The 24,793-nt window shown below is 40.2% G+C and overlaps 1 protein-coding gene and 1 non-coding gene across 7 annotated transcripts in view; one reads left to right on the top strand and one right to left on the bottom strand.

Annotated features, from left to right (window-relative positions):
• MCTP2 (multiple C2 and transmembrane domain containing 2) overlaps positions 1-24,793 on the bottom strand; it is a 261,080-nt gene that overhangs the window by 38,080 nt on the left and 198,207 nt on the right. For 5 of the 6 annotated variants that reach the window (XM_086365352.1, XM_086365345.1, XM_086365348.1 and 2 more), the window contains 2 exons: positions 5,147-5,269; positions 2,217-2,258 (listed from right to left, as the gene is read on the bottom strand). In XM_086365352.1, coding sequence (XP_086221478.1) covers positions 2,217-2,258; positions 5,147-5,269 — 165 coding nt within the window. Of the gene's footprint in view, positions 1-2,216; positions 2,259-4,757; positions 4,964-5,146; positions 5,270-24,793 lie in introns of those variants that run through there. The other variant, XM_086365347.1, reaches the window with a different exon arrangement.
• Positions 17,763-17,835, top strand: TRNAR-UCU (transfer RNA arginine (anticodon UCU)). Its single transcript has one exon. It is a non-coding gene; the product is annotated as a tRNA-Arg (tRNA).

The raw sequence follows: 24,793 nt of genomic DNA, 5'->3' as shown, positions 1-24,793 counted from the left end.
AGGCAAAAGGAAGTCTCCACAGAAGTATGAAATTGAGTAAGCAAAAGAAACAAAGCCATACAGTGCTATTAAAGGCCCTACAAATATACTACCATCAATCAAAGTATCTCAAGAATGGAACTGCCCTGGAGGAGGCGTGGAGACCCCAGTGCCAACATCCTCAGTGTGGGTGGGCTGACGTATCTGCTGTGAGGAGGGCCATGCTTAGTTAGAGGACTACAAGAGCTCCCAGGTTCATCCATGTAGATCACAGCCCAAGTGGTTTTCCCTCCACACCCCCAGACAGCCCTTAAGGTACCACAATGGAAAGTGAGATCATGCCAACCACTGCTCTGAACTTTCATGGCTGATATTTGTAAACTGTTTTTGTTTGGCTGCACTGGGTCTTCCCTGTGGCATGAGGGATCTCTGATCTTCACTGCAGCACGTGAGATCTTTAGTTGCAGCACATACAAACTCTGAGATGCGGCATGTGGGATCTAGTCCCTTGACCAGGGATTGAACCTGGGGCCCCTGCATTGGGAGCTTGGAATCCCTTCATGGATGACTTTATTGCCTTCCTGCTTACTCGACCCACTCTTTCATTCATTACCTTCTTGTTGGATTTCTCTCTTAGGGGGGATAAAGCCCCACAGTCACAATGCTCTCTCTAGGGTGGGTGACGTCTTCATCCATAGGTGCCTTGTTTATACAGACTTGGCCAGAGAGAAAGAGAGCTTCCTCAATTCCAACCTTTGGTTAATAAAATTGATGATTACTCCTTTTGTAGCTTTAAAATAATTTCATTAAAGGTTGAAGGCAGGAGGAAAGGGGACGACAGAGGATGAGATGGTTGGATGGCATCACCTACTCGATGGACATGAGTTTGAACAAGCTCCAGGAGTTGGTGATGGACAGGGAGGCCTGGCGTGCTGCAGTCCATGGGGTCGCAAAGAGTTGGACACGACTGAGCGACTGAACTGAACCGTGTCTCCTTTGGGGAAACACCCCCTAAGGCACATTAATTTAACTGTGGCTACTTTTTAAAATAACTTCATTTATTTATTTCTGGCTGCACTGAGTCTTCACTGCGGTGGCTTCACTTGCTGCAGAGCACAGGCTCTGGAGCACAGGCTCAGTAATTGCAGTGCGTGGGCTTAGCTGCTCTGAAACATGTGGAATCTTCCGGGACCAGGGATTGAACCCAGCATTGGCACACAGATTCTTCACCACTGAGCTACCAGGGAAGTCCCTAGCTTTAACTATTCTTAATGTTCAAGGATTTACATCACTCAGAAGCCACTCACGTCAATTCATCAAGAAGAAAGTTGCGTCATGGGACTTTCATTCTTGAAAGGGTCCCGATTCTCTTTTTAAAAAGGCACACTTTATTAGCTTGCTCTTAATGATCATTTTAGCACAACAAATAAGATTTACTTTGTAATCTGCCCAACTTCCCTCAAATGGGCAAAACCATCCTGCTCGCTTGATGGATTTTAAGGCTGTCTGTGTCATGAAGTTGGTGTTTTTGAGTTCATTTCTGTTTCCTGCACATTTTATATCAGATCCTTAACTTTTCCCTTTCCCTCTCTCGCCCCTCTGCTCTCCTGTCAACCTTCTACACGCTATTGCCCAGAGCCCTGCAGACCTACAGGATCTAGGGGACTGGGCGACTGTGAAGCTCGTAGCATCTCATTTGGCATTTTACTTTTTTTTTTTCCATTTTATTCCAGAAGGTTTGTCTGAAAGCGTAATGACAACAAAGCAGCAGATTTGAGAGATTCTCCCAGGAGGAGAGAAAGGACAGATGTACCCCGACGTAGAGCTGAAAACGATGCCAGCAACAGCTGGGCAAGTGACAGATTCTGAAGCGGGTGACCCACCCCGCAGAGTGCAGACGTGAGCCTCAAGGAACAGCGACTGCACGTGATTTACTTTTGACTTCCTGGACTACCTTTCATCTACCTTTCATCCACCAAGGGAAAGGCTAAACTTTGCCTCAAATGACAGGACTCCTGGTTAACGTTTCAGTTATTCCTTGTATCGCACCTCTTTTCATCTTCACTTAAAACTTGAAAAAGAGATAACTTTTACACATTATGAGAATTTGATCACTATATTGGTTACCCTATGGTGGTAAAACGATACAATAGAGCTTGACTCAATGCCATCTACCAGAATGCCATCTACCAAAAGCACTCATGCTGCCTTTCTCGTCCTTTCTGGGGTACACCCACCTTGTCATCTTCATCGTCCTCCTCATCCACGTCAGGGCTCTCCTACAAGGAAAACCCACAGTGTGTAAATACAACATCAACTGAAATGACCAAGTACAAACACACGCATACCCAGGCTTCAAGTTTTCCTACATCATTGAAATACTCGTCTTTTTGAAACACATTGTACCCTCTTAAAAAAGGACCCTTTGAAAGTTAAAAGATGCTGAAATAAGACTGTAAACAATATGCATAATCTACATAAAACTGTTAGCTATAAATAAAGCCATTAGGCGAGTGCCCTTTGAAAGGAGCCAGCTTTAAAAACCACACTGCCGAGTTGTACCTTCTGTAAACAGTTTTGTTCTTATTCTTGACAAATGAACCAGCTGCTGTGTTAAGGCTGAGAACACCATACTCCGTTTGTGCTGGGCTCATTGCTATAATGACTGCACTTTTCCTCTGGGGCCATTACCGAAACATTAGACAGTAGAAAATGCATTAGTCTGAATGTAATCAATCTCAAGAATAAGATACAGGTTTCTATACAGTATTATTGTTTTCCTTGGGCTCTGGAGTTGGAGGGGTGGCGCAGATGAGGGAAGGAAACTCCAGGTTCAGATCTGGGCTAAAGGGGGGCCTGCCTTTAGTTCCGGGGCCACAGCACTAGCAGCGCTGCACACGGAGGCTTCTCCAAACTCGTTTCGAAATCCTGGCTAGTTAATGGGTACGTTTGAATCATATTACTGCTACATTTAAAAGCTAGCACGTGTTGGTACACAGTCCAATGATGTGGGAGCTCTGAAAGAACACTGGGTATACCAGAAAGCTCAGGTCTATTTTCAGTTTAAACACTTACCTTTCCACTTAACCTTGCAAAGTTCAGACATACCAAATTAGCTGCCATTGTCCCAACAGAAAAAAGAATGGTCAACATCATGCTTGTACAAGGGAGTGACTCTGAAGTATCAGTACTCTGCTGTCCTCCATAAACCACTGAGCAATTCCTTCAGGCAGGGCTGGTACTGAATTACCTCCTCGAATTCCTACAAATGCCACCATGCGGTCTGTGGAATGCTTACTGATACTGGAGAACTAACCAACAAGCATGTTCCATGAGAGCAAATGGATAACAAAGGATAAAAATGAATACAACGAAAACCTGCTACGGGGTGAAAGAACTCTGTAATTAGGGGTCTTCATTTGAGACAAAGTCTTCAGCCGGAGACCTAGTCCCAGCCCTGTTTTGCTGTGCAACTTTGGGCAAATAACTTTGCCACTCTGAACCTTAGTTGCATCAAGCATGAAATGAAAATAGTAGTTCTTGACTCCTTCAGGGTTATGTTACCAAGTTTAAAATAGATAATGAATTACAAAATGTTTAGTAAATTAAAAAATATTTCATACACATACACACACACATATACACATTTATACACATATATACACAAGAACACTTACGTACTCATATTTACTTACACACACACAGACAAGGACTGTAGCTTGCCAGACTCCTCTGTCCATGGGATTCTCTAGGCAAGAATACTGGAGTGAGTTATGTGCCCTCCTCCAGGGGATCTTCCCAATCCAGGGACTGAACCCAGGTCTCTCATGTCTCCTGCATTGGCAGGTGGGTTCTTTACCAATAGCACCATCTGGGAAACCCATACAGATGTATCAAAGTGAAAGTAGTCACTCAGTTGTGTCTGACTCTTTTGCGACCCCATGGACTGTAGCCCGCCAGGCTCCTCTGCTCATGGAATTTTCTAGGCAAGAATCCTGGAGTGGATTGCCATTTCCTTCTCCAAGGGATCTTCCTGACCCAGGGATCAAACCTGGGTCTCTCACACTGCAGGTAGATTCTTTACCATCTGAGCCACAAGGAAAGTCCCTACCTGACTACAAACACACACACACACACACACACACACATGCTATAAACAGGTACATCATATATATAACTGGAAACCTGATTAAAATTATTAAAATGTTAGTTGACACAGCACTTTTACATCAGAGGTTTCTCTGTAAAAAGCTTCTTCATTTGTAGCTCCGTGAAACTTAATCCTTACATAAACTTGTATTTTAAGGCTATTTGTTAGTTGGTTCTAGCATCTTCAGGCGCCTCACTATTGATACAAGCACATGCTTACTGAACTACACGATCAAAAACCAAACAGAATTTTGAGTCTGTCTGATGTTTTACTCTGTGTCTTACACTCATTTCCCACCACCCCAAATAAAACCAGAAACATGCCTTGCTGCTGCTACTGCTGCTAAGTCGCTTCAGTCGTGTCCGACTCTGTGCGACCCCACAGACGGCAGCCTACCAGGCTCCCCGTCCCTGGGATTCTCCAGGCAAGAACACTGGAGTGGGTTGCCATTTCCTTCTCCAATGCATGAAAGTGAAAAGTGAAAGGGAAGTCGCTCAGTCGTGTCCGACTCTTTGCGACCCCATGGACTGCAGCCTACCAGGCTCCTCTGTCCATGGTATTTTCTAGGGCAAGAATACTGGAGTGGGTTGCCGTGCCCTCCTCCAGGGGATCTTTATGACCCAGGGATCAAACCTGCATTATTTATGTCTCCTGCACTGGCAGGTGGGTTCTTTACCACTAGTACCACCTGGGAAGTGGAGAATCTTATTCCCAGGAACTCTATAGAGAACCAGATGGACACCCAGACAGGTGCTGCTTGCCTGGAAATGCTGACGAAAAACCAGATGGTTCACTCATGCTGAGGAGGCAGGCCGAGACACAGGAACACAGATGCTGTAGAAGGAAGACTCCAGATTACACACGATGAATATCTTCCTTGTACCATGAATACATGAGCATCGTTGTTCCTCCGAGTCTCAAATGCAGCGCATCAGGTCACGCTTTGGTGGCGGTGGTTTACTGCTAACACATTTTCTTTTCTAATCAACTGTCAGAATTATTGGAACCTGTGCTCACCTGGCTGTCCTGGATGCTGCCCACCTTCCCTCTTGTGGGTCCGATGGAATTGTAGACAAAGAGGAGCAATAAAGCCAGAGGGATCATGTAGAGTTCAAAATTCCAGACAGCAATGAGAAACACCTGATTGGAAGACAAAGAGCAAATGATTGCTTGCAAAAACAGTATGGGAACAATTGTCAGCTCCTACTCACTGACTTCAGGAGATTAAACCCAGCACTCTCTGTATAGTTCCAAGTAGATTAAAATACACACACACACACACACAGGATCATTAGCACAGTTTTAGAACTAGTAGCAGAACGAGGAAGGCAGAGAAATGAGCTGGCCCATCACACTCTGGAACAGAGTTCCCATATTTGGAAACCTCATTACTCTACCAACCTCATTTAGTTTTTTGCTGCTGGATTTGGCATACCAGAATATAGGTAAAGTACACAGCATGGAAAATCCAAAGGTCACTAAGAGGGTACAGGCCAAATTTTACCAAGAGTGAGATTTATCTGAACTAGGGCCGTGTGCTGTGCTCAGTGGCCCAGTTGTGTCCGGCTCTTTGAGGCTCCATGGGCTGTAGCCTGCCAGGCTCCTCTGTCCATGGGATTTCCCAGGCAAGAATTCTGGAGTGGGTTGCCATTTCCTCCTCCAGGGGATCTTCCCAACCCCAGCATCTAACCCCTGTCTCTTGTATCTCCTACATTGGCAGGTGGATTCTTTATTACCACTGCCACCCGGGAAGCCCCAGGGGGAATGATTCCTTTTCAAGCAGGCTGCCAGTGCTGAAAAATTCAAATACTTTGGATAAAAACTTTAGTTTTCTGAAATCTCTTTAAAAATTTTTATTTTTTTACTTATTTTCTTTTTATTTTTAAACTTTACAATATTGTATTAGTTTTGCCAAATATCGAAATGAATCTGCCGCACGTATACCTGTGTTCCCCATCCTGAACCCTCCTCCCTCCTCCTTCCCCATACCCTCCCCTCTGGGTCGTCCCAGTGCACCAGCCCCAAGCATCCAGTATCGTGCATCGAACCTGGACTGGCAACTCGTTTCATATATGATATTATACTTGTTTCAATGCTATTCTCCCAAGTCTCCCCACCCTCTCCCTCTCCCACAGAGTCCATAAGACTGATCTATACATCAGTGTCTCTTTTGCTGTCTCGTACACAGGGTTATTGTTACCATCTTTCTAAATTCCATATATATGCGTTAGTATACTGTATTGGTGTTTTTCTTTCTGGCTTACTTCACTCTGTATAATAGGTTCCAGTTTCATCCATCTCATTAGAACTGATTCAAATGTATTCTTTTTAATGGCTGAGTAATATTGAAATATAGCTGATTTACAATGCTATATTAATTTTTCTGTAGAACAAAATGATTCAGTTATACACATATATATTCTTTTTTCATATTCTTTTCCCTTATGATTTGTCACAAAATACTGAATACAGTTCTCTCTGTTATACAGTATGACCTTGTTGTTTATTCATAAAAATCTTAAAATCCTCCAATTTTGAGGCTAGATGGCCACAAGAAAATGATGATCAGTGTGAATCTTTAACACTTGAGGAGACCTAAGCTTTCTATCAGAAATAAACAGTGTCAAAATTTTGAGATCATTTTGGAACTTTTTAATACTATATTTTATAGATCTGTTGATGGCATATATAAATCAAGTATATTCATTCATGGTATATGGTACCCCATTACAATGAATGTTTTGCAATTTTTCCATTATATTCTCTTATCAATGAAAACTTAGGATGAAACAGTGGTTTTATTTTTTTTTAATGCAGTCAAATATATTAACCTTCGACTTGAGGATTTTTGCCCTTAATATTCAGTGTTCTACTTAAGAAATCTATGGTACCGTGAAGTGATAAAGTGATTTCTTGTCTCTTCTTTCAAAAGATAACTGTGAGTATGTGTGTATGTGCCTTCTCTTGGTTTATAGTTGGAAACAAGCACCCAATTTGAACTTCATCCTCATAGTTGATTTACAATGTTGTATTCATTTCAGGTGTACGGCAAAGTGATTCTGTAATACACGTATATATATATTTTTTTTTTTCCAGATTCAAGTGATTCCGTAATACACGTATATATATTTTTTTCCAGATTATTTTTCCTTATAGGTTATTACAAAATATTGAGTATAGTCAACTTTTAGAATTCGATTACTGAAGGGCTCCATACTTTGCTCACTGATTCTACATTCCCACTGTTACACATCAGCTTCCCATGACTGTTTGTTGTCTACAGACCCTCTAAGTAAGTGTTAATTGCTCAGTTGTGCCCGACTCTTTGTGACCCCATGGACCGCAGCTCACTAGGCTCCTGTGTCCATGAGATGTTCCAGACAAGGATACTGGAGTGGGTTGTCACTTCCTTCTCCAAGGGATCTTCTCGACCCAAGGATCGAACCCAGGTCTTCCACACTGCAGGCAGATTCTTCACCGACTGAGCTACAAGGGAAGCCCTACAGACCCTCTAATCCCTTCTACTGAATTACATTACTGTTCTTTCACCAGGACCACTCCAGGATTCTTGCCTGGGGAATCCCATGGACAGAGGAGTCCTGTGGGCTACAGTTCATGGGGTCACAAAAAGCTGGACACAACTGAGTGATTAACATTTTCACTTTCAGTAATCGGTATCTGAGAGCGTAAGTCAATATTTCACTTTCAAAATTACCTTGGATTGTTCTTTGACTGTATCCTTCCACATGGATTTAAAAATCAGTTTGCAACATTCTACAAAATTCTTGGTGAAATTTTATTGGAAGAACCTTTAACATACTTATCAGTTTGAAGAGAACTGACATCCTGATATCGACCTTCTGAATTACAAGGAATGTTTATTTCTCCATATACTCAGAACTTCATCTTTTTTATTTCTTTTTTACATAATGATTTTGCATATGGTTTATTATTTTTTGGAAAGTAATTTAAGAGTTTTGATACTATTATGAATGGGATGATTTTCAAATTTATATTCTTTAGTTGGTTACTTACTTCTAGTTACAGGAACACTGATTTATAGGTTTTTCACATTATTTCTGAGCCCTCTTATTACTTGTAGGGAATTGAAAATACATCATTTTGGAGATCTGGTGTGTAAAATCCTGTGAACTGTAAATCATGACATTTTCCTTTAGCCTCCCAATCTATATGTTATTTATATTTTCTTTTAGTGCTAAACCTCTACACATTTTTTAATAAGTATAGAACATTTGAAATACTTTTTGAATCAATGTGATCATTACATTACTGATATCTTCCAGTCTATTAACTGGATGGGCTTTAACAACTTTATTATTTCATAATATACATATATTCCTGTAATTTTCTAGGTATTTAAAGGTTTCTTTTTCTTTTACTTTGTTTTTGTCATTCTTTTGTTTCATTATGAACAACACAGAGAGAAGTTGAGAAAGTAGTAGAGCAATTTCTCTACTATGTAAAACTAGTAATCTTCTTCATTGTTACCTATTTCCCTTTCCCTGTTCTTAAAGTTCTTTTAAGATTAGAGGTTTTAATTATATTCTAAAGGGTTACTATTTCTTAATGTCTATCTATTGGATAAGTGGATTTTTTTTGTTCTTTCAAATTGCAAAATATAATTTCAAGTAAAAAGAGGCTGACCTAAAACTATTGACAATAAAAATAGGAAACAACATATTTTTATTTTCTTCATTATCAACTATTTATATAAGTCTTCAACAAAATTACTTTTACATGAACCAAAACTAAAGGGACAGCTGTGTCAGATAAACACCTTGTTTATCATATTTATCTCCCCAGGTATTGGTAAGTAAGCCCAGAAAGTGTTTTACAAAAAAAGGGGGGGGTCATTTACATATCATATTCAATGGACTTGAAATTCTTTAAGAGTAAGAAACCAGAACCTTCTGAAACATTTTTAAAATCAATGCGTAATTTTTCTTCTCTGCCTAATGAACTATGGAATGAGGTTCGTGACATTGTACAGGAGACAGGGATCAAGACCATCCCCATGGAAAAGAAATGCAAAAAAGCAAAATGGCTGTCTGGGGAGGCCTTACAAATAGCTGTGAAAAGAAGAGAAGCAAAAAGCAAAGGAGAAAAGGAAAGATATAAGCATCTGAATGCAGAGTTCCAAAGAATAGCAAGGAGAGATAAGAAAGCCTTCTTCAGCGATCAATGCAAAGAAACAGAGGAAAACAACAGAATGGGAAAGACTAGAGATCTCTTCAAGAAAATTAGAGATATCAAGGGAACATTTCATGCAAAGATGGGCTCGATAAAGGACAGAAATGGTATGGACCTAACAGAAGCAGAAGATATTAAGAAGAGGTGGCAAGAATACACAGAAGAACTGTACAAAAAAGATCTTAACAACCCAGATAATCACGATGTTGTGATTACTGACCTAGAGCCAGACATCCTGGAATGTGAAGTCAAGTGGGCCGTAGAAAGCATCACTACAAACAAAGCTAGTGGAGGTGACGGAATTCCAGTGGAGCTATTTCAAGTCCTGAAAGATGATGCTGTGAAAGTGCTGCACTCAACATGCCAGCAAATTTGGAAAACTCAGCAGTGGCCACAGGACTGGAAAAGGTCAGTTTTCATTCCAATCCCAAAGAAAGGCAATGCCAAAGAATGCTCAAACTACCGCACAATTGCACTCATCTCAGACGCTAGTAAAGTCATGCTCAAAATTCTCCAAGCCAGGCTTCAGAAGTATGTGAACCGTGAACTTCCTGATATTCAAGCTGGTTTTAGAAAAGGCAGAGGAACCAGAGATCAAATTGCCAACATCCGCTGGATCATGGAAAAAGCAAGAGAGTTCCAGAAAAACATCTATTTCTGCTTTATTGACTATGCCAAAGCCTCTGACTGTGTGGATCACAATAAACTGTGGAAAATTCTGAAAGAGATGGAAATACCAGACCACCTGATCTGCCTCTTGAGAAATCTGTATGCAGGTCAGGAAGCAACAGTTAGAACTGGACATGGAACAACAGACTGGTTCCAAATAGGAAAAGGAGTACATCAAGGCTGTATATTGTCACCCTGCTTACTTAACTTCTATTCAGAGTACATCATGAGAAACGCTGGGCTGGAAGAAACACAAGCTGGAATCAAGATTGCTGGGAGAAATATCAATAACCTCAGATATGCAGATGACACCACCCTTATGGCAGACAGTGAAGAGGAACTCAAAAGCCTCTTGATGAAAGTGAAAGTGGAGAGTGAAAAAGTTGGCTTAAAGCTCAACATTCAGAAAATGAAGATCATGGCATCCGGTCCCATCACTTCATGGGAAATAGATGGGGACACAGTGGAAACAGTGTCAGACTTTATTTTTTGGGGCTCCAAAATCACTGTAGATGGTGACTGCAGGCATGAAATTAAAAGACGCTTACTCCTTGGAAGGAAAGTTATGTTCAACCTAGATAGCATATTCAAAAGCAGAGACATTACTTTGCCAACAAAGGTCCGTCTAGTCAAGGCTATGGTTTTTCCTGTGGTCATGTATGGATGTGAGGTGGACTGTCAAGAAGGCTGAGCGCCAAAGAATTGATGCTTTTGAACTGTGGTGCTGGAGAAGACTCTTGAGAGTCCCTTGAACTGCAAGGAGATCCAACCAGTCCATTCTGAAGGAGATCAGCCCTGGGATTTCTTTGGAAGCAATGATGCTAAAGCTGAAACTCCAGTACTTTGGCCACCTCATGCGAAGAGTTGACTCACTGGAAAAGACTCTGATGCTGGGAGGGATCGGGGGCAGGAGGAGAAGGGGACGACAGAGGATGAGATGGCTGGATGGCATCACTGACTCGATGGACGTGAGTCTGAGTGAACTCCGGGAGTTGGTGATGGACAGGCAGGCCTGGCGTGCTGCGATTCATGGGGTTGCAAAGAGTTGGACACGACTGAGCAACTGAACTGAACTGAACTGAATGATGGATTAAATTTCTTAACAACATCATCTAGCAAAAACAGAAATCCCTTAGGACTGGAGGGGAGACAAAGTATTTGAGAGTATGAAACAAAGTTAATAAATTTTTCAGAGGAGTTGAAACCTTGGACAAAGAACTCAGATCTGCATGGGATTACATGAATAATTTTTGCATCTTTCGCTCAAGGAGTGTTGAAAACACAGAGATGGCACCAGTTGGTTAAAACTCAATAGAAAAATCTGCCAGTTTTCTAAATGCCTATGAAGGATGTAGGCAAAGGAGTCAGTGACAATCAGGGCCACCAGAGAACATACAAGCACACCAGAAGGGGAGAGTAAGCAAAGGAAAAGACCAAATTCTGTATGTGAACTCTGCTACCGTCTTTACCACACACAGGGACCAGCCTCAAAGGCCTCTGAACTGGGACCAAAGCTGCCACTCATAGCAGGTGTGACTGAATGTTCGGTCTGAGTCTAACAGAAGTAAATGCTTTCTTAAAAAACAAAATCAACCTTATTTGAAGCAATGTAGGATAATTTAGTGTTTTCACCACATAACCCTCCCAATGTCTAAGATACAATTCAACATCACTTGACATACAAAGAGTCAGGAATCATTATCAAGGAGAAGGCAATCAACAGATGTCAAGTTCAAGGTAATGCACATGTTAAAATTATCAGACAAGAGCTTCAGATCACCTATTAAAAATATGTTCAGTGAAACGAAGGAAAATGACATCATAATAAATAAGTCAGTAAATGCACAAAATAATAAAAGGGAAAACTGTCCAACTAAAAAATCAACATCTCAAACTAAATTAAAAAAATCAGTAAGTATGTTCAGGATCAGAATTAAAGAGAAAAACTTAAGGAACTTGAAGAGATATCAAAAGAAATCACCTTATCTGAAAGAGAGAAAAGAGTATGGAAATAAATGGACTATTATTGCTCACTGAATAATTTCAAAAGTTCTAATATAGATATTCAGAATCTCAGAAAAAGAGGGAAGTTAGAAACATGTGAATAACTGATGGTTGAACACTTCCTAGAGAACTTCCAGCAGAATAAATTCAAAGAAATCAGGCTTAGGCAAATAAATATATATATATTTATATATACATATTATATATTAATACACATATATTAGTTGCTCAGTTGTGTCTGACTCTTTGCAACCCCATGGAGTGTAGCCCACCAGGCTCCTCTGTCGATGGAATTCTCCAGTTAAGAAAACTGAAGTGGGTAGCCATTCCCTTCTCCAGAGGATCTTCCTGACCCAGGGATCAAACCTGCATCTCTTGCATTGGCAGGTAAAAGAACTATTTGCCAAAGCTCTTTGGTAAAGAACCTGCCTGCCAATGCAGGAGATTTAAGAGTATGCAGGCTTGATCCCTGGGTCAGGAAGATCCCCTGGAGGAGGACATGGCAACCCACTCCAGTATTCTTGCCTGGAGAATCCCATGAACAGAGGAACCTGGGCAACTACAGTCCACAGGGTCCCACAGAGGCAGACAAGACTGAAGTGACTTAGCACACATGTATATATTTATCATAATCACAGTTCTGAAAAACAAAACTGATGAAATTCTGAAACCAATTAAAGATAAATGACACATTTTATATATGAACTTAATTATCTGAATGTTCATGAATTTCACATCAGAAACCATGGAAGCAAGGAGAAGTACAACAGCAATTTTAAAGTGTTAGGTAAAAGCAAAAGCAAAATTGTCAACCCAGGATTCTATATCCAATGAAAATATCTTTCAGGAGTGAAGGTGAAATAAAGACTCAGATAAGTGAAAATTAAAATAATCTTTCACCAGCATACGTGAACAACAATTAAAGCTAAAGGATTTCTTCAGAACAAGGGAAATGAACCCTAATAGAACTCAAACTTCAGGAAGAAATGAAGAACATCAGAAATGGTAGATACATAGGTAAATATACAAGACAAGTTTTTCTTTTATTTCCTTTAGAACTCATATGATTGTTTAAAGCTATGTTTATAGCATCATCCTGGTGGTGTTTATAATGTATTTAAATGTAATATTAGACATATGAAAACTGAAATAAAAAGGACGGTAGGGATAGGTGGACAAATGGAGTTAGATGAGTTGCAATACTTCTATGTTTTAGGTGAAATGATAAAATTTTAACCCCAAATTGGGTGTCAAAAGTTAAGTGGAAATTACACATACAAACACTCAAACATACTTGCACACGTATGTTTTTAATCTCTAGAACAATCACCAAAGAACAAGCAGAGAATAGATAAAAAGTCAACAGATGAATTAAAACAGAATTATAAAAGATGAGAAGATGGAAACAGGAATAGGAAATGTAGAACATTCTATTGGAGGGAATGTTTCACAACTAATTTTATGAAGCCAGCTGTACCCTGATATGAAACACTGACAAAGCCATTAAGACAAAATAAATTATAGGCAAATATGCAACGGAACAAAGATGAAAGAATCCTTATGAAAATATAGCAAATCAAATCAAGAAATACATGGTAATACATTGCTTTAGTTGCTAAGTCCTGTTGACTCTTCTGCAACCCCATGGACTGTAGCCTGCTAGGTTCTTCTGTCCATGGGATTTCCCAGGCAAGAACACTGGAGTAAGTTGGTATTTCTTTCTCCAGGGATCAAACCCACATCTCCTGCATTGCAGGTGGATTCTTTACCATTGAGCCACTAGGGAAGGCCAAGAAACACAGCAGACAAATACAAAATAATAAAACAGTAACCAAATTTCAATACATCAATAATTACATTGAATGTTACTAGAATAAACACTGCAAGCATGAAAGGTAGAGATGAGAATAGAATGAATATCTCTGTGGCAAAGTAAAAAAAAAATCTTACCTCTTAAACAAGGGAAAAGGTACTGAAAAATACTGAACAAAATTGGACAAATGTCTCCATCAAGATATATTCAAAATTAAATGCTTTCACTGTTGAATTCTACCAAACATTCAAAGAAGAAAGAACATTCTACTGGAGGGGATATTTCACAATTAATTTTATGAAGCTAGTTTTACCCTGATATGAAACCCTGACAAAGCCATTATGACAAAATAAATTACAGGCAAACATGCAACAGGAACAAAGATGCAAGAATCCTTAAGAAAACAATAACAAATCAAATCAAGAAATACATAAAAAACATATACTATAGTGTAACCAAGGAGAATATGGCCCAAGAATGTAAGATTTCACATTAAAAACAAATATAATCCACCATATTAACAGAATAAAGGAGAAAAAACATTCAATTATTTCAATAGATGTGGGAAAAAAAATTGACAAAAAACTCAACACTATTGTTTAATGAATACAAGAAAAATTACCTTGATTTGAGAAAGGACACTTAACAAAAATCTTATAGTTACCGTATTTGATCATATTTGGCAACAGTTTGTTGTATATAAATTATGCTTTGAGAAGCTGATTTTAAAAAATACATACTAAGAAGAAAACACTTAGGCATGCAGGCATATAAATATGTCTCAAAAACACACTGAGTGAAAGAAGTCTTATACAAAAAAGAGCACAAACTATATAATTCCACTTAGATGAAGTTATAGAACAGACAAAATGATTCTATGATGAGGATAACTGCACCACCTCCTTCTCAAATTAGGAACTAGGCAAGGGCATCTGCTCTCACTACTACTATTCAGTACTGAATTATATGTTCTAGCCACTGTAATAAAGGAAAGTATATGAAGTAAAAGGCCTAAGTATAAGAAAGGATAAAAGCAAAACCATCACTCTTTATAGATGACCTGATTTTTACATGGAAAATGTTATGGAATCTACAAAGCAAATGCTGAAAATAACAATTAAATGCAGCATGAGTATAAAGTTACTTTTTTAAAATCAATTCTATTTTTAATACCAGAAGCAAAAATCTGAAAAATAAAACTTAAGATTTTTCATTTACAGTAGAATCAAAATCCATAAAATACAAGGAAATAAAATACACAAAATGAGAACAACTACACTGGAAATTATAAAGTATTACTGAGGAACATTATAGGATACCTAAAGAAATGTATAGAAACGCCACTAGTTCACGGATTTTAAGACTCAGTATTGCTAATATGATAGTTCTCCACAAATTGATCCACAGAAGCAAGCAGTCCCAATTTTGAGGAAATTGACAAGCTGCTTTTGTAGAAACACTCCCAATTCAAAAAGATACATGTACTCCAATGTTCCCAATGTTCACTGTAGCACTGTTTACAATAACCAGGACATGGAAGCTACCTAAATGACTATCAACAGAGGAACGGATAAAGAAGCTGTACATATATACAACAGAGTATAACTCAGTCATAAAAAGAAACAAAACTGGCTCATTTATCGTGATGTGTATGAACCTAGAGTCTGTCATACAGAGTGAAGTAAGTCAGAAAGAGAAAAACAAATATCGCGTGTTCATGCATGTATATGGAATCTAGGAAAACGGCACTTATGAACCTACTTGCAGGGCAGGAACAGAAAGAAGACGGAGAGAAGGGACTCGTGGACACACAGGGGAAGGTGGGGGTGGGATAAACTGAAAGAGTAGCCCTGACAGTTATGTACCACTGTGCATACAAGAGGCAGCTAGTGGGGAGCTGCTGCATACAGAAGGAGCTCAGCTCGGCTCTCTGTGATGAGCAAAGTGGTGGGACGGGGGTGTGGGGGTGCGGGTGGGAGGGAGGTCCAAGAGGGAGGGCTATATATGTATACCTATAGCTGATCTACTTTGTTGTACAACAGAAACTAACACAAACTGTAAAGCAATTATACTCTAGTAAAAAATAAATAAATAAATAAAAATAAAACATTGCCAAGGTAATTCAATGGGAAAAATGAGAGTCTTTTCAACAAATGGCCCTGAAATGACTGAATATATATATGGAAAACAAAAATCATTATTCCTTACCAGACAAAAATTAACTCTAAATAAATCACAATATCTAAAACTAAACACTAAAACTTCAAAATATCTAGCAAAATAATATGAGAAAAACCTCTGGCATAAGGAAGGGTAGGTCAAAGATTTCTTAGGGCACAAAAAGCAGAACAAAATAATGTAAATAAGTGAAAAAAATAAACTATTAAAATTATTCTTCCCTTTTCTCTTTGGAAGACACTGTTAAGAAAAAGTCACAAAATGGGAGAAAATATTTTCTATATAAGTACTGAAAGAGAACATGTATCTGGAATATATAAAGAATTACTACAACTTGGTATGAAAACACCTCAATAAAAATTGGCAAAATATTTGATTCCAAAAAATTTGGAATATTACATGACAGTTTCTCAGAAAGTTGTGCATACACCTCTCTGATTCTGGAGTGATTCAAATATCACTCTGGTACATCACAAGAACACACCACAAAGACAGGGTAGAAGCGTGGGTTTCATTTAGAAAGCTATCCCAACGATCCAGGATAAAGCTGACTGTGGCTCAGAACCATGCTGGTGGCAGTGCAGCCAGTGAAAAGTGGCCACGCTGCTCTATTTAGAAAGTAGACCAAGAGGATTTTCAGACAATTTGAATGAGAAGATAAAAAATGGAATCATCAAGGATAATACTAAATTGTAGGGCTTGACAAACTGGAAGCCTGGAAGGGTTCATTAATGGAGATATAAGTCTGTGGGAAGAGCAGGTTTGGAGAAGGGGAGCCTGAGGCACCTTTTAGACATCTGGGTGGAGACAAAGAATAGACAATGGATAGAAGGTTTGGAGTTCAGACAAGAGGCTATCAGCATCCAGATAGTGTTTAAGGGTTTCAGACTGGGTAAGTTTAACAAGGAAATAATCATTGAGAGAAATGGCTCAGAAGTGTAGTGATCCCTGCTGCTGCTGCTACTGCTAAGTCGCTTCAGTCGTGTCCGACTCTGTGCGACCCCATAGACGGCAGCCTACCAGGCTTCCCCGTCCCTGGGATTCTCCAGGCAAGAACACTGGAGTGGGCTGTCATTTCCTTCTCCAATGCATGAAAGTGAAAACTGAAGTGAAGTTGCTCAGTTGTGTCCGACTCTAGCGACCCCATGGACTGCAGCCCACCAGGCTCCTCCATCCATGGGATTTTCCAGGCAAGAGTACTGGAGTGGGGTGCCATTGCCATCTCCGGTACTGATCCCTAGAAAAGTACAAATTTATGAGTTTGAGAAGATTAAAAGGAATCAGAAAAGGATACTGAGGAGCAGTCAGAGCAAAAGAGATAGTGTAGGAGACTGTGCTGTCCTAGGAAACAAGATACACAAAGATCTTTAAAGAGGAGGGCAAGAATGGGTGGCTCAGATGGTAAAGAATCTGCCTGCAATGCAAGAGATCTGTGTTGGATCCCTGGCTCAGTAAGATCCCCTGGAGGAGGGCAGGCGAACCACTCCAGTATTCTTGCCTGAAGAATCCCATGGACAGAGGAGCCTGAGGGACTACAGTCCATGGGGTCACACAGAGAAGTGACTAACACTTAGACACTTATCCTTAACAATAAATTTCTAAATAAGGCGTCCACTGGAAACTGATCCCTGGTGATTTGAAATGAGCAGTTGACTAGAGTGATAAAACAAAAATCAGATAAAAGTGAGTTTAAGAACAGAGAACTGTAGACAGTGATTAGGGACAACTCTATGTTATAAAGAAGAGCAGAGAGGGACTTCCCTGGTGGCCCAGTGGCTAAGACTCTGCACTTCTAATGCAGGGGGCCTGGGTTCAATTCCTCGTCAGGGAACTAGATCCCAAATGCTGAAACTAAAGATCCTGCCTGCTACAACTAAAAGATCATGCATGCTGCAACTAAAAAAACAGATCATGCTTGCCACAACAAAGATCAACAATACTGCATGCTACAACTAAGACCCAGCACAACCTAGTAAGTAAGAACAGGGAAACAGGATGGAAGAGGATGTAGCAAGGACCAGGGGAGAGAGGGAGAAAAAAAATGATGGTGTAGGACACAGAAGAAAGAAGAGTTGGAACAGTATTTTTTAATCACTGGGTAGGGGTGTGATCCAGTATATGGATGGAGAGTTGGTCTTAGGAAGCAACGATTCAGTGATTCAATAGTTACAGGACAGAGAGCAGAATACACAGGCAAAGATGTTGGCAGGGGGAGAGGTAGGCATGGCAGGGGCAAGACAGCAGTAAACGGGAACATGTGTCAACCATGGTCATGATCTGAGTGAGGACAGGGAGAAGGTATCAGAAAAGTAGGGCAGGAGTTATAAAATAGTCAAGAAGAGAGGATAATGGCTCAAAGAAATGTAATATACATGTCAGGAGGTACTGGCTGTTTTCCTCTACCCATGGTTATCTGAGGTTTTGCTAATCAAGTATAATGAAGCTAGAGAAGGCAAGGAGATTATTTTTTAAATGGACCATGGAAGGCTTCTCTGATGGTTCAATGGTAAAGAATCCACCGGCCAATGCAGGGCGACACAAGTTCGGTCCCTGCTGTGGGAAGACCCCATGTGCCTCGGAGCAACTAAGCCCATGTGCCGCAGCTACTGAGCCTGCGCTCTCGGGCCCCGGAGGCGTCCACTACTGACCACGTGCCACAACCACTGAACTTGCGCGCTCGGGCCCAGAGGCGTCCACTACTTACCATGTGCGCAACCACTGAGCCTGCGCTCTCAGGCCCCGGAGGCGTCCACTACTGAGCATGTGACTCAGCTACTAAGCCTGCGCTCTCGGCCCCACAGGCGTCCACTACTGACCATGTGACTCAGCTACTGAGTCTGCACTCTCGGGCCCGGAGGCGTCCACTACTGACCATGTGACGCAACCACTGAGCCTGCGCTCTCGGGCCCCGGAGGCGTCACTACTGACCATGTGACACAGCCACCGAGCCTGCGCTCTCGGGCCCCGGAGGCGTCACTACTGACCACGTGCCACAACCACTGAACCTGCGCTCTCGGGCCCAGAGGCGTCCACTACTTACCATGTGCGCAACCACTGAGCCTGCGCTATCGGGCCCCGGAGGCGTCCACTACTGAGCATGTGACTCAGCTACTAAGCCTGCGCTCTCGGCCCCAGAGGCGTCCACTACTGAGCATGTGACTCAGCTACTAAGCCTGCGCTCTCGGCCCCAGAGGCGTCCACTACTGAGCATGTGACTCAGCTACTGAGCCTGCACTCTCAGGCCCCGGAGGCGTCACTACTGACCATGTGACGCAACCACTGAGCCTGCGCTCTCGGGCCCCGGAGGCGTCCACTACTGCCCATGTGACGCAGCCACTGAGCCTGCGCTCTCGGGCCCGGAGGCGTCCACTACTGACCATGTGACGCAGCCACTGAGCCTGCGCTCTCGGGCCCGGAGGCGTCCACTACTGACCACGTGACGCAGCTACTGCGCCTGCGCTCTCGGGCCCTGGAGGCGTCCACTACTGACCATGTGATGCAGCTAATGAAGCCCGTGTGCCCTGGAGCGAGAGGAGCCACCGCAACGCAAATCCCACGCACCACAACTAGAGAAAATGTCTGCTCTGTGCAACTAGAAAAAAGCCAGCACAGACAACGAAGACCCAGCACAGCCTATACACAAATAAAATGGTTTAAAAAATGGATCATGGAAACTGGGCTGCATTTTTGCTGAGAAACATGAAGTGGAGATGATAAAATATAAACATAACGGTTGTTATTAACTAACAGGTTAAAAACAGAAGAGAACTAACAGAAAGGAAAATTACTGGACTGAAAAATAATTCCAAAGAAGTTCTTCAGAATGTATAGGACAGAAACAAAAATACAGATATATGAGTGGTCAAAGACGTGGATGATGTAAACAAGAAGGTTTAAGCACCTGATGGGTGTTGAAGGGGCAAAGAATTAATGAGAGAACAGGGAAGCAATATATTAAGATAAAACGCCTGCGGATTTTCCAGAATTGTTGAAATATATCAAATGGGAAAATCCAAATAAATCCTTAGTAGGATAAATTAAGAGGTATTTGGGCTTAAAAATATCACAGTAGAACTGAAAAATACTTGGGGAAAAAAGCAGAAACATTTACAAGCAGCTAGAGAGAAAAGACAATTCACCTGTGACGAAAAAGTAATATAAGTGACTTTATATCTCAATGCAACAAGCGAAACAAGAGAGCAGAAAAACTTAACATATATATGCTTTCAGCTTTTCAATTCAAAAACTTGTACCTAGCAAATTGTCTTAAGAGTTAAAGCAGAGACTTTTTCAGAAGCATGAGCCAGCAGTGCTTATCACCTGAAGATTCACTCATGAAAGTACATATAACAAATTTATTTCAAAGACAAAGGAAAACTGTTCCTGATATCAAAAGGCTGAATGTGAGAATGCATGTGCTCAAAAGCAATAGTAAATGTGCATACCAATCTAAATAAACATGCCCTTATTAGAAAGGTCTAATGTAGGTGTGCTGAAACAATTTCAAATGGGGACAGCAAATGTCCGTAAACTGGGAAAGGTATAGTGAAGTCGTTCAGTCGTGTCCGACTCTTTGCGACTTCATGGACTGTAGCCTACCAGGCTTCTCCGTCCATAGGATTCTCCAGGCAAGAATACTGGAGTGGGTTACCATTTCCTTCTCCAGGGGATCTTCCCGACCCAGGGATCGAACCCGGGTCTCCCGCATTGGAGGCAGACGCTTTTAACCTCTGAGCCACCAAGTGCTCAGGAAAGGTATGGGTTGATTTTAAAAAATTCTAAGACACCCTTGTTGTTAAGCCTGTATGTTAAGTAGGCGTGTAAACCAGCTTTTCAGGATGGAGCTGAGCTTGATCTCATTCTTTCTGCATAAAACAGTATCACCCACCAAAAACAAATGGAACCCCCTCCCCCGACCAAACGACTGTGGAAACTCAATAATCTATACAGACTCTGTTTGAAGACATTCGAGGGGAACAAGGGCATTCTGGATCTGAGGGGACAAGATCAAGAGTGACAGGCAAATATAATAAGGTACATCTTAGTTTGCCACTGCTCTGACTTCTTTATAGAGTTTTGTTACATTTTAGTTTTGCCAATTTACTAAGACAGCACAAAGGAGCAGTTTAGAGCACGCTTCAATCTTAATAATCTAGGGAGGTAAAAACTGGGGTGCAAGGGAAGTATGGCAGCCAGAACTTGAGGAACAAAAGGAACAGCCAAGATTCAAGCCTGACACTCGAATGCATGTCTCCGTGAGAAATGTACTGTTTCTAGCACGTGTGCTTAGGATGAAAAACTGAGGCCAAGCAGAAAATGAGAACCAAAAGTTTTTGGCAATCTCACTGAGTTGGGGACTAAAAACTGGAGGTTAAGGACTCTTAAAAAAGAAGGGGTCTAGTAAACACTATAGGATTTTATTAAGACTCCTGAAGGACTATGCACTAAGCAAAGGGATAAAACCAGAATAAACCAGTCCTCAAGATGCTTGAAATCCTGTCTTGGGTCATCATTTCAATCCCTGATTGGATGATTCTGATTTGCTAGATCCTCAATGCCTTCTCTATATTCTCTTTGGTGGAAAATAACACATTCCATATCTTCTAAAGTGTTTTAATAAATTTTATCCAGTATTTGATTTAAAATATAATTTACAATGGTCAGGATTAAAAAACCAATGACCAAAAAATCAAGTGAAAAACGGACAATGAGAACAAAAAGCTAATTTAGATGTTAGAGTTACCAGATTTATATTTTAAAATAGCCATGATTAATATGTACGTATTTGTATCATAATTTGTAATATATATGGGCTTACCTGATGGATCAGATGGTAAAGAATCGGCCCGCAGTGTGGGAGACCTGAGTTCAATCTCTGCGTTGGGAATATCCCCTGGAGGAGGGCATGGCAACCTATTCCAGTATTCTTGTCTGGAGAATCCCCATGGATTCTCCAGCCACAAAGAGTCAGACACGACTGAGTGACTAAGCACAGCATAGCACATGAAATATATATAGATGGATATTCATATATGAATATATGTACCATTAATATATACATGAAAATGGATTTAAAAAAACTATGGAGAATATCAGCAGAGAACTGGTATCTATAAAATAGAGTCCAATGGAAACCAAAAAAAATGTTTTTAAAAGATAAGCAAAACGAAGACCTTGCTAAATGAATTTAATAGCACAGCAGAAAAGAGAGCATTTGTGATTTGGAGTATTAGTAGAAAATACCTATGCTTAAAGCAGATATAAACATGATAATAAAATACAGCAAAAAAAGATATATGGCACATTTATAAAGGTTTAATTTATAGGTAAAAACTTGGGAGTCCAGAAAGAGACAAGAGAGAAACAGAAAAAAGCTATAAATGATATTGAATTAGAATTTCTAAAAAATCTAACATATAAGCTGTGAAGTTGCAGATTTAAAGAACCTCAAATAGGATGAAGGGGAGGAAAAATCACATGCAGCCACTTCATAGTAAAACTGCACATAATTCATGACCAAAAGAAAGTGGAAAGGCAGATAGTGAGGTTTAAAAAAAAAAATCACATTTACTCTGCAATGAACAACAATCTAAATGGTAACTGATTTTTCACCAGAAAAGCTAACAGCCAAAAGACAATTGAAAAGAATCTGTATAATATAGGATTTATCTGCTCCTGGAGTGTTTAGAAAAACCTTGTCTCTACAGTTTCCGGGGCCTACGTTTTGTTTTCTGGTGACATCAAACCACTGATCAAATTATTTAGTGGGTACAGGACTATTCAAATTATTATTTTTCAGTCGTTTGGATACACTGCTCTACAAGTTTCACCTCTTTCATATATGTTTCATCATTTTAAGCATAAAACGTCATAATATCCTCTTTGTGTTTAATCCCTGCCTCATTTGAAATATCTCCCCTTCAATGCCTGCTGTTATTTATTTGTGTACTCTTTGTACATTGAAAACTCTCAGAAAAGAGTAACTTGTTTTGTTAGTTTTTAGAGACAGCTTTTAATTGCTATTCCTTTTACTTTATTTTAGCCATGCAGATCTCAATTCCTCAACCAGGGACCGAGCCTGTGTCCACGGCACACCACTGTGTGCTGTCTTAACCACTGGACTGCCAGGAAAGTCTCGGTTATTCCTTTTCATTTTACACATATATTCTACTTCAGTGATTTTTCTCTTATTTTTACTTCTAGTTAATTTGGCTTCCTTTTGCTGTTCTTTTTCAATGGTGTGATATTGAAAGCTAACTCAATAATTGTGATTCTGACTTAATTTTCCATATTGGTTTGGTCTTGTTCTTTGTGTCTATGAAACACGTCAATTCTATTATGTGGACAAGCAAAATATCCAGAAGAGCCTAGGCATTCTTGAAGAGCAAAAACAAATTGGGAAGGACAGTGCTAAATTCAAATGATGCTTGTGTAACATTGGTACAGGTGTAGACCTGAGACCAATGAATGGAATGGACAAGTCCATCTATATAAGGTAACCTGGTTTATGATCTTGTGGAATTGTAGGTCTCTGAGGAAAAGTAGAATATTTAAGAAATGGTACTGGATCAGTTGGTACCCAGAATATAAAAATAAAATCTACTTACCTGCAGATTTTAAAATTTAATATAAAAAGTAAAACCATAAATAATATAAAGAGCATCTTTATGACTTTTAGGCTGGGAACAATCCCTCAGTAATGACATAAAATGCCCAAGCCATATCAAAAATAATTAATAAATTTGACATTAAATATAAGAATTTTGTTCATCAAAAAACACAGTGGGAAAAAACAAGCCACAAAATTGGAGAAGATATTTCTATTACAGTTTCTATCTAGATTATATAAAACACTTCTACAAATCAATAAAAAACGGTAAGAGGGAGGATAAAATTAGTCGAAAGGACAAAAAAGTCCCCAAATGTATAAATATTATTAGTAATGAAGGAAATGGGAATTAAAATCACACCGAAGTGCGACTTCACTCATCGGACTGACACGATTTTGAGTTTAGAGCACGTTAAGAGTTTTCTAAGATGCAGAGCATTGATAATTGTATTGGATGCTGATGGTTCAGTAACCTGGCAAATGGCTGGCAGCAACTAATTAAGCAGAATGCGTATATCAGATCATATGCATATTCATTCCTAGGTATAAACTTGGGAGCAGCCGGTTTCAAACTTTAGCATGCAGGAAAAATGCCAGAGGACTGGTATAGACAGAATCAATCTCTGGACTCCACCCCAAGTTCCTGGTTCAGCAGGTTTGGGGTGGGGCCCCAGAAATTCACTTCAGCAAAGTTCCTAGGTGATGCTGTCTCTGCCCTTCCCGCACCACATCCTGGGAGCCACTGCTCTGAACTGTGGCATGTGTCCACTGGACGATATGTCCAATGTTTACAAAAACACTTTTCATAACAGCCAAAATACTAGCAACCAACCAATCAAAACCCCCAACCAAGCCTGCAACCAATTTAAATGTGCTTCTAGAGTAGATGGGTAAATAACTCAGGTATCAAGTTAAATATCATAAAAAATAAAGATACTTGAAGGTCACGTATTGACCACATGGATGCCGGTCAAAAAGTGAGTGAACTGATTTGCAAGTCACACGGAAAGACCTAAAAGTATTACATGATCCCTTTATAAAGTCTTAAAAAAAGCAGACAAAATTGAATTACACTGTTCAAAGACAGATGCAAAGGTGGTAAAACCACAATAAGTAAATGACACAACATTCACTATTACTTCTGGGGATAAAGGAAGAAGGATTCAGTAGTAAAGAGGTG

The sequence above is a fragment of the Bos grunniens genome, chromosome 21, assembly GCF_055505025.1.
Source record: "Bos grunniens cultivar Pamir isolate PY7600 chromosome 21, Bosgru_T2T1.0, whole genome shotgun sequence".
NCBI lineage: Eukaryota > Metazoa > Chordata > Mammalia > Artiodactyla > Bovidae > Bos > Bos grunniens.
The sequence above is the reverse complement of the archived record's forward strand: the minus strand, read 5'-3'. Positions and strand labels throughout refer to the sequence as shown.